The sequence below is a fragment of the Prionailurus bengalensis genome, chromosome B3 (assembly GCF_016509475.1).
Source record: "Prionailurus bengalensis isolate Pbe53 chromosome B3, Fcat_Pben_1.1_paternal_pri, whole genome shotgun sequence".
Taxonomy (NCBI): Eukaryota; Metazoa; Chordata; class Mammalia; order Carnivora; family Felidae; genus Prionailurus; species Prionailurus bengalensis.
In genome coordinates, this window is record NC_057355.1 from 104,667,780 (window position 1) to 104,678,140 (window position 10,361).

At 48.5% G+C, this 10,361-nt stretch overlaps 1 protein-coding gene across 4 annotated transcripts; it reads right to left on the minus strand.

Annotated features, from left to right (window-relative positions):
- Positions 1-390: 390 nt before the first annotated feature.
- OTX2 (orthodenticle homeobox 2) lies at positions 391-10,361 on the minus strand. 4 transcript variants are annotated; one of them, XM_043556240.1, is made up of 5 exons: positions 10,171-10,361; positions 9,952-10,019; positions 5,076-5,291; positions 3,932-4,107; positions 391-2,034 (listed from the first exon to the last, which is right to left on the minus strand). In XM_043556240.1, the coding sequence occupies exons 3-5, from the start codon at positions 5,170-5,172 to the stop codon at positions 1,414-1,416; spliced, it is 894 nt and encodes a 297-aa protein (XP_043412175.1). In that variant the 5' UTR covers positions 5,173-5,291; positions 9,952-10,019; positions 10,171-10,361; the 3' UTR covers positions 391-1,413. The 4 variants fall into 4 exon arrangements, with proteins under 4 accessions (XP_043412175.1, XP_043412178.1, XP_043412177.1 ...); XM_043556243.1 differs by having other exon boundaries at positions 3,932-4,083; positions 10,171-10,349; XM_043556242.1 differs by lacking the exons at positions 9,952-10,019; positions 10,171-10,361 and adding an exon at positions 8,980-9,356.

Sequence of the window (10,361 nt, forward strand, 5' to 3'; positions counted from 1 at the left end):
TGAGAGAATAAAAACAAGGAATTCTTGCCATTCCCATTTTCTCCGAGGTACTACAGTTCTCCCTGTCTCGCTAAAAAAGAAATGAGCTATGTTAAAAGGTACCAATAAAGTGCCTAAGAAATCACCATGGCATGCGGCAAGGAGAGCAAGATCCTAATGATTGTTAGGCTCCCTATATTCTATTCCAGAGCAGTCCTGATGGAAGTCACACAAAGTGGACCTGCCACAGTCACTCGTATCTAGTTCATCCATTGATAAAGCCAAAAATGCTTTTTAAATAGAGTTTATGGATTTCCTCTCTGACCTAAATAAAATATGTTTAGGGAAGGAGAGGCTGAATATGGGCTTCTCATCCATAAATAGTGGCATAAAATTAAACTGGACCCAATATTGTGCTAGAACCATTTTAATATAATTATACATATCTGCCAAATCCAGGAAGAAAAGGTTTATGCATATATAACTTTTCCAGTTAACATCTGCAAGCATAAACGACAATGATCTCAGTCTATAAATTCATCAGGGTCAGAGCAATTGACCAATGTCTCTTTACTGCTAGGCTTACCAACAGTAAATTACAGATGAATTAGTGTCCTTCTGTTTCTCTTCTCTCACTCTCCTTGTCCAGAGACATTTTGTTGTAAAGTTTCAGTGCAGCTCACCTCCAGCCAAAGGTAATCTTTTTAGATAAGTACTCAGTTGCTCTGAATTTGCTTATAATTATAACCTATTTAATCACAGAAGAACCCCTGCAGAGGTGGAGTTCAAGGTTGCATACAATAACAGGAGATCACAGTTTTGAAGTCTAGCACAGATTAAAAACCACAGATGTACCATTTATATAAGACACACACTGATTGTCTCTTAAACTACATATTGACTCCTTATGAACATTATTTTTTAAATAAAGTAGTGCATCTAGGACAATCAGTCGCACAATTCACACAGCCCTGAAAAGTTTTTCAGTGCCAACTACCAGTTGGTCATGAAACGTGAGTGAGCTTGAGACACTGTCCATTCCTAAGATTCAACCACGGATTGGCTAAAACATTGGAACACCTCTGCTTAAGAAGGCTATGTCCTTCCCTCCTTTCCCTCGCAATTTAGTTTTGTTTATTTTTGGTGGTGTTTGGTTGCACATGGCTAGAATGCTTTTGATCACTTTGCAAATCAGGAAAACCAATGACCTAAAACTATGACAGGATCTTAAGTAGACTGGTCTGTCCATTTCAGGTTGCTGGTTGGTGGGCCCCTGTAAGGCCCTTCATTTTTCCTTCTATGCCTCTCGGATCATTGATCAGAAGATGAGTCTGAGCATCATCCCATCTAACTCTTTTAACCAATGCCTGGCTAAAACTGGAATGTCCAGCCCAGTATATTTAAAAATCACCCACAAAAAGGTTCTACGGATCTTCACAAAACCTGGAATTTCCACGAGGATGTCTGATCTTTATAATCCAAGCAGTCAGCATTGAAGTTAAGCTTCCAGGAGGCAGTTTGGTCCTTATAATCCAAACAATCAGTGGTTGAGTTAAAACCCAAGCTTGAAGCTCCATATCCCTGGGTGGAAAGAGAAGCTGGGGACTGATTGAGATGGCTGGTGACTGCATTGGTACCCATGGGGCTGAGCGTGGCCCCTGGTCCAGGAAGCTGGTGATGCATAGGGGTCAAATAAGATCCACAGTCCATGCCCCCAAAGTAGGAAGTTGAGCCAGCATATCCTTGACTATAACCTGAAGCCTGAGTATAGGTCATGGGATAGGACCTCTGCATGCAGGAAGAGGAGGTGGACAAGGGATCTGACAGTGGGGAGATGGAAGCTGGGCTCCAGATAGACACGGGAGCACTGCTGCTGGAAATGGCCGGGACTGAGGTGCTAGAGGGGGGAGTGAATTGGCCACTCGTTCCACTCTCTGAACTCACTTCCCGGGCTGGAGAGGTCTTCTTTTTGGCAGGTCTCACTTTGTTTTGACCTCCATTCTGTTGCTGCTGCTGCTGTTGGCGGCACTTAGCTCTTCGATTCTTAAACCACACCTTGAAAGGGAAAGAAATTTCTTTAACGTGGTTTCAAGGACAAGAGTGGCTTCCAGATTATAAATCTGCTCTCCATGGACAGATGAGCTAAGCAGACAATCTCTCCTGCCACTGAAAACCCATTTTGTGGTGCTTTCATATATACCCCTGGAATTGTAAGAAAGTGGGGAGGCTGTCTTAAAGCCTGGACTCCCAGCCCAGTATCATAAATCATATGGCTAAAAATTCTCCCTCTCATTTTCCTATCTCGTATTTCACCTTAAATACACACATACACATAGACCCAGCGGTATTGTGGAACACTCTTACAGTGGAATTCCATGTTTCTATGTCTTTTGGAGCAGAACACAAGCAAAGCGAGGGATAACAAATCTGTTGTTACTCAACAACAAGAACAGCCTAAATTCAAAGTTTACAGTCCATCTTCTGGGGAGTAACGTTTAATATGGAGGTGGTTCCATCACTCTATTTTTTTTTTCCTTCTCTCCTAAAAAGGCTCACTTACAAAAGAGAGCTCCAAGGAGAAGCGTTCCTGTTGAAGGAGGTCTGAAAGCCACTGTTTGCTGAAACTGTCTTTATGGTAAGTGGAATGTTTTGTACGTACTCAGCTTTGAGCTTAAGCACAGACTTCTCTGCTAGTCTCAGGTCTGATACTGGAGTCTTTGCCTTCAGGGTGGTGCCACTCAGCACACAGATTCAGTGTCCTGGGCTATGTTCACTGGCTTGTCAATTTAAGGGTCTGCCTGCAACTGTGAAGACTGTCTTTACCAGCCCTGTTCATGTTCTGCAATGAAGGAACAGTATTTGCTGTGGGAGGGGGCCTATCAAAGAAATTACCACCCTTTGAGAGAAAACTACAGGCATTTTCTGAGCAACACGTCCTCCGTGGTTTTCTCAAATGAGCTCTACATATGGGTGTGTTAACTGTGCCCCCAAAGCTGAGCATATCACCACCAACCACTCAGAGCCACTTACTTTCTTGCAGTGAAGACTTGAGTTCAAGCCCCCCAAGTGCTAAATTCCTCCGTCCTACTTTGGAAAGTCTCTTGTGTGATCTGCAGGTCACACTGATATGTCCTGGCTAAAGGGGAGTCCCAGGTGTGTGTGTGTGTGTGTGTGTGTTTAGGTGCTAAACATTATTTCCAGAGAACTCTATATGCGGCTTGCGTTTGAGGAAATTTGGAGTTTACTTTCCCTCTCCACCTTAAGGTCAAGTTAAGGGGAGGGGGGGGAATGTCACTAAGGATGTTGCCTTGATATTTTATCTGCGAGATGGCTCAGAGCTAGCAAATTCTGTCTACACCCTGAGAAGTTAAAGAAAACACTATTATTGTGTAATTTCTTTGTTAAGAACACCAGTGTTTCTATGGCTTGGCTCTATCGCCAAACTGACATGTGACCTTGAGCAAGTCATTTACTCCATTTCTTCACCTGTAAAAATATTGGGGCTATACAGGAGCTAAGCTCCTTTCACCTCTAAAAGTAGATGAGAATGGGGTAGGATTTCCACACGGGGAAAGGGAAGTATTAAAATATTAAGTGACTGCCCTTGAAATCTGCCAAGACCAGGCCTCTGTTGGCTGGGGACCCGAAAGCTCTAGGACTGTGCTTTATCACTGCAGCAAAATCTCCAGTCTTCCCTTACAACCTAGGTCGGGAGACTCTTGCAGAGACTCACCCCTAGGGTGGGGTGGGGGTGCAGAAAGGGGCAAGAGGAGTAATCAGGCCCAAGGAGCCTTAGAAGAAGAGTGTACTGGCCTCCAATGGAGGGCTGAATTTCCAGCCTTCCTTTCACACTTTCTAAGACCTGGGACTCTGCCGGGTCCTCAACATACACCGAAGCTCAGGGGAGGAGTGGCAGGGTCAGGAAGGACGGTTCTATCTACATCTGCCCTACCTGCACCCTGGACTCGGGCAAGTTGATTTTCAGCGCCACCTCCTCCCGCATGAAGATGTCTGGGTACCGGGTCTTAGCAAATAGAGCTTCCAGCACGTCTAGCTGCGCCCGTGTGAACGTCGTCCTCTCCCGGCGTTGCTTCCGGGGAGTGGCTGCGGGACAAGAAGCCCAGGGCCCTTTAGGGTGGGGGAGCAGTTTCTCAGTCATAGGGGTCTCTGCGGGTGCTCCGACTCCCCCGACCCCCACTCCCGGCACTTCCCTTGTCCTCCCAGCCCTTCAACCCAGAGCCTACCAGTGTTCTCCCCACCCCCTCCCCGACCCGGAGCCGACGCTTGGTCCCCAGACAAGCACTGTCCTTTCCAGGGGAGCCCCCACTTTTGACATCGGAGATCGCTCCAGCCAGAGCGACCCTTCCATAAATAACAAAATGAAATAAAAGGAAGCCCAAAATCCTAAACTCCCACAGAAGCAACCCCTAAGCCACAACACAAACAAAAAATCCATTCCGTGAAGTCAAGGGATCCCCGAGGACCCGCAGTTCGGAGAGATGGGGTGAAATCTCGATCCTGCTCGAGACTCTGGTTTTGAGGGCCTTTGTTCCTCCATCTTTAAAATGGGGGCATATTTCCTACTTCTACGAGGATTTTAAAAAACAGATCTGACCGGAAAGGAAAGCACCCATACCCAGGGTAAGTCACACCTTTAGGGCTTAGAGGCATGGGGCCTGGAGGTCACAGGGGAGGCCCCAGGATTGGCCCGGAGAATTTACGAGGAGAAACCCAGCTTCTCGAAGAGGGTCCTTCGAGGAACTGGGATTCCAGATATGGGCGGAGGCAGGAGCCTTCCTCGCCCGGCTCCGAAGTGTGTCCCCCCCAATCACTCCAATTAAGAATAAAGCGGTGTGGGTTTCCTCCAGTGTTGCAGGATCCACCTACTCCCTCCAGCCCCTATCCTCCCCTCCGGCCGGTAAACGCCCTGTGGCCCTGAGCTGCTTTTTCGAAGGAAAACCCAGTGGGGACCTCGCCTGGAGCTGGGGTGGGGGCAGCGCGACCGCCGGCCCCAGAGCTCCGGGGGGAAAGGGCGTCACAATCCGAGGGGCGGGCCTGGAGAAAGGCGAGGCAGGAGTGCCGCGAGGCTCACTTACCCGGGTAGCCCACCGAGGGGTGCAGCAAGTCCATGCCCGAAGTGGTCAGACTCAGTCCATTGACTGCGTAAGGCGGTTGCTTAAGATAAGACATCATGCTAAGGTTGTTTGGAGGCGCAAAATCGGCCCAAATCGGGGGGACCCAGCCAGAAGGTCTCGCTTCGCTGGGGGTGGACAGATTCAGGGTCCTTAGTGTGTGGGTTGGGAGCGGTTGAACTATGGGCAAAGCAAACAAACAAACAGAGGTGCTGGTTTACTGCTTCGCAGGCGGCAGCTCTCCCACGTTCCACCACTAACTTAGAAAGAGCCTGGGCTGTGCAAGGTAGAGGCTTTTAAAGGACTTGCAACCCACCCCTCACCCCCGCCCCCAGCTGCTGTGGAACTAGAGGGGATGGAGAGAGACCAGATAAACCTGTCTTCCCCACCCCCACACTAAACTTAAGGAAAAAAAAAAAAGTACCAGAAGAAAGCAATTACAATCTGCCTTCCCCCCGAAGAACAAAACCCTGCGCCTTCAAATGCACACATTGCATTCCTATCCCTACATTTGCATAGGACTCATTGGCTGGCACTAGCTAATTGTCTCAAACAAAACTTGATTGGGGCCATTTGCAGAGACAAAGAACTCTTTGGCTAAATAAATAATGCTGATAACAAAGCCCATTGGTGAGAAACAAAGAAACAATTCAAGAAATCTACCTCTCCCCAGACTGTTGCCTTTCCAAGGCAAATTTTAATTATCTTCGCTTTTTTACCACTTTTAACTGCTGTGAACCTAAAATGTCAGTGCATTTAACATCTAAAATACGAACTTGCTAATCGACAAAGTTGAGAAAACTGCTCAACTGCTATGACTCCACATTTGAAGTCATTTCCAGTAATCATTTTCACCTAATTAGTAGTCTGGGTAATTAGATTTTGAGGTAAGTAACAGATTTATTAAGGTTTTGGAGGACCTTGATTATGTGTCTAAAGAACTAAAGCTAAACAAACAAGTATTTAACTTTTAATCGACACCCATCAAATATTTAAACACACTGCAAAAAAAAAAAAAAAGTCTTAGAGATTGGCATGAGGTTTGCTAGAAATCCTGAAGTTAGAATCCCACCAATCAGATAATGACAGGCCCCCACATTTGCAAGCAGAAAGGGTGAGCATTTGTAGTGCAAGCCGCTTCCATGTTGGTTTTGGTGTTGTAGAGGCAGCAGATCCTGCGGGAGGCAAATTTTCAGACATTGGGGTCCTCAGCAGCTAGAGCAGAGCTTCCTGTTAATTCTAGCTGCCTGCCTTTTGCACATTTTAGTTTTGAAGAAAGTAGATCCACAAACACCCAAAGTTGTGAAACTAGTAGAATTTCTCCCTACCTTTCAAGTTTTCTACAATCCTATAAGAAAAAGCTCAGGGAGGGAAAAGGCAGGCGGAAAAAGAAAAGTTATTTACTTTCTTCAGCTGTGTGTCTCTCACTGCCCCAAGCAAAGGGATCCCAAATGGATGTTAATACGGGCTGACAGTTTTCAAGTCTAGCTTTTATTTGACTAAAAATTGGCACTTATCCTGCAAAGACCTCTACTTTGCAACTTTGACACTATGAGAGATTGCTTCAAAATGGCGGATACAAGATTAGGAGAAGTTCCCTCTTACTTTGACAAAGGTCCTACTGAGTTTTTAGGACTGGGTTTTCATATTTCCATTGCTTTAGAGATCAAGGCACAAAATTCTACAAATGGAAGTCAGTTACTGCAACTTCTTCCCGATTTAAAGTCATAGCACAAAAATCATGCTTTTCTACCCTCGGGTCTAATTTAATGTAATTTTATAAATACCCTTCTTGGAGGAGTTTGAAAAATCTCATCAATAAAACTAATTTAGTTGCCCCCTGTAACAAAGACTTGACATTTTCTACTCTCTTTCCAAGACAGAGTTATTTAGAGCCTGTGAAAACAATGTTGCTTTAAAATACAGTCATTTATTTGTTTATGTAGCTTCTAAGCTGGAGTTCTTTCTTGTTTAATGCAGTCTTACTATGTTGTACAGTTCTGAACTACCACAGAAAAAACCAAAATCATAGCAGATGTACACATGAGAAATACGGAATTGTTCTTACATGTAGAGCTCTCACCCAATTAGAAATGCACATTCCAACATAAAAAGCAGTAACAGACAGAAAGCACTAGGCAAAGATCCTTCTCGGAACAGCTTTGCCCTTGCCATCGCAAAATCACTAAAATTCTAGGGATAAACTGTTTTCGCTTTAGCTACTCTATGCATCTTTAAAAGAAAAAGAAAAGCACCCCCAAATAAAACTATTCGATACTTTGAGCAGCCGGCCTAGGCTATGAAAGAGCCATGCACTCTCCAAAGAAGAGGCCATTGGCTCTTCCATTAACTTTCAAAGCCCTGCAAGGACGCCTTTCTCCCTTCCTCTCTAAAGCGAGCCCAGAAGGGGAAACTGAAATACCCTTTCAAAAATATAAGCGTCAATATGACTGCTTGTGAGGTAGCCACTGGAGAAGTCCTACCCACGGGAGCGGGCGACGGTCGCTGGGCGAGTCTCCGCAGCCGCTGGGCGCCCGCACGTCCGGGCGCGAGTGCCTCGGTCCGGCGTCCCTGCCCGGCAGCCCCGCAGTCCTGGCGCCCCGGGTCCGGCTCCACTGCCCGCCCGGGCCCGCGCCGCCTTATATCTAACGGTCAATTCGTGCAATCTGTCGCTCTTCCCTCCCTCCCCCACATCTCCCCCCCCTGTTGTTGTTGTGTGTGTGTGTGTGTGTGTGTGGGTGTGTGTGTGTGTGTGTTTCTTCCAAGGAGCCCATCTACCAGTTGCTGTGTCCTCGCTCAATAATAATTACCTCGTCCAAGAATTAATTATAATAAATGTTTTCTTGATAAACTAACGAGATAATCCGAGGGGCACACGTCCCTTAATTACAGGCCGCCGTGCTCAGCTCCGCTTCTCGTCCGGGCTGATTAATTTTCTGCATGATGGAAAAGAAACAAAACTACGCGGACTGGCGACTGGCCTGTGGCTCGGAGGACCGCGAAGAGCAAGAGGAGAGAAAGAAAGAGGAGAGAAGTGGGCACCGCGGAACCAGCCGGCGCGGGCCTCCCTCTCCGGCGAACTCGAGTGAAAGTTTCTGGCCTCAGGGAATCAAACAACGCTGCCACCCGCAAGGGAGGGAGGAAGAAACGTGCCAAAAGGGTTGGCCTTGACTATTAATTATGGTGAGGAGAAAGCCCCAGTGTTAGCTCGGGGAGTGAGGAGAGGTCTGGTGTCTACCTTCCTTTGGGGGGAGGAGTTTCCTCTCCAACTGGTCTCCTGTGCTAATAACTTTCGGTGCCTGGAAAAAGTCCCGAACTGAGCGGGAAAAATCCTGACCCCCCCCAGGCTCTCGGACGGAGGAGAGCATTTCCAGGAACGACTTCCCCACCCCCTCCCCAAGTCATCCACCGCTCCAGGGTCAACGCAGCTCGGCCTTCCGTCCCCGCATCCCACTTCTGTCTGTGAAGGAGGAAAAAGCCAACTCGGGGGAGTTCTGACGAGGGACTTGATCTCAAAAAATGTGTTCTGAAATCGGACTGTGATTTCAAGAGCCACTTGAACACATCAACACGAAGACTTCTTTGGAGTTGGCGGCGTGACACGTCGCCGAGGCCGGCTGCCCGCGGAACCTGATGGTTCAACCTGCGTGGACCCAGAGCGGAGGCTGGGCCTCAGGGCACCCCTCCACCCCGGCCCGGCCCCTGCCCACGACACTCCGGTGTCCCCGAGCCTGGGAGGGGAGCGCGCGAGCGCGCACGCAGGCCCCGGCGCTGCCCCAGGTCCGGAACGGCGGAGGGCCGCCTTCCCCAGTGTAAGGTTTCCGTCCCCGGCCCCGCCGCGGCCTCAGGCGGAGCCGGGGCCACTCACCAACACTTCTGCCAGCCCCAGGTGCGTGCGGAGGGCTGCACCGGGCGGGCCCGGAGCCGTTCCGGACAAAGTCACGTAGCAAAACGACTCTCCCGCTTTCGCTCGGTCTGGAGACCCTGGTCTGGGACCGAGACAACCGGGGATGGGGATGGGGGGTTTACTGCACTCCCAGGTTATTTTGAGGGGAGGGATGTGGCGATCAAAAAGGAAAAGGGGACCTGGAGGCCTTTGAAAGAGGCTGAGAACGGAGGGCGAATCTTGGTGAGCTGCTCTTGGCTCTAGGGAAAGGGGACGGGACAGAGGGAGCGGCGAGCGCGGGGCGGACGAGCTGCCGGTGCTCCACGCCTCCTAGGTTATTCGCTCGGGTTTCCTCTCACGTTCGTTAAGGGCGGGGGGGGGAGGGGGTGGCTCGAGCTGCGACCATCCTCACCCGCTGATCCGCGAGCAAGCCGGGCTTCGGGCACGCTGGCCCTAGAAGACGCCTATCTTATCATCATCATCATCATCATCATCCATCCATCCATCCATCTAGCTACATCTGTATCTTTTTGTCTCGGACTCTGAAGATGTCCTTGAGATCAGTGCAAATGACCCAACCACATCTGAGGGCCAAAACGCAAACTAGCAGGGAGAAGCCCAGAATGGGCGTTGACATAAAACAAAACCAGAAACAGAACCCCTCCAAAACACCCCACATTACCCTCACAGGGTTTCCACGACGTTGGGCGGAAGCGGCGACCCCAGGAGCGCGCTGTCTCCCCTCCTCCCACTCCCGCCCTCACCTCCAGACCAGAAATTTTTCGCAATGCTTGTTACTACACCTAAAAAATTTACAAGGGAGAAAAACACGGCATGCTTCAGAAGAACTCCACGTTCGCAGAAGTGTGCATCAGTCGGTCTATTGGAGGTACCGGGGCGATGGTAGACAGGAGGACACATGGACATAGGCAGGCAAGACAGACGGACACTTACCTTACAGCCGCATGGGAAGTTAGAAAAAAAATTAAATTATCCTTCAAAATTCCAAATAGCCAGCTATCCTAAAAGAAATCAAGAGTATTGAGTTAGAAATCTTGCTGTCTTCACCCCTCCGTAAAAAGTCAAACAACGAAAAAAAAATATTTTTAAGAATCGAAAATGAGGAAAGTAGCTCGAGTTGGAAACACGCGTGGGTCCCTCTGTGATACATACAAAGTAGACGTGGTGAGGGCTGCTCTAGCGATTTTTATTTTTTAATAACAGTGGAGGCTGAGTTGGAGCTGAGGTCGGTCCCGCTCTCAGGGAGATTTGCTGAGAAAGCGCCTCTCTGGCAACTTTTTGACGCAAACTCTCCAACCAATGGCAGGGAGAGAATGATTGACACATCTAAGCCAGAGGGAAAA

What these genes read in the sequence shown, in the direction of transcription:
- OTX2 (XM_043556240.1), bottom strand. Translation starts at nt 5,172, where the DNA reads ATGATGTCTTATCTTAAGCAACCGCCTTACGCAGTCAATGGACTGAGT. An exon ending in CCCCTCGGTGGGCTACCCGG is followed by an intron (nt 4,108 to 5,075) that starts GTAAGTGAGCCT and finishes CCCACCCTAAAG; the next exon opens with GGCCCTGGGCTTCTTGTCCC. An exon ending in TGCCCGAGTCCAGGGTGCAG is followed by an intron (nt 2,035 to 3,931) that starts GTAGGGCAGATG and finishes TTCCCTTTCAAG; the next exon opens with GTGTGGTTTAAGAATCGAAG.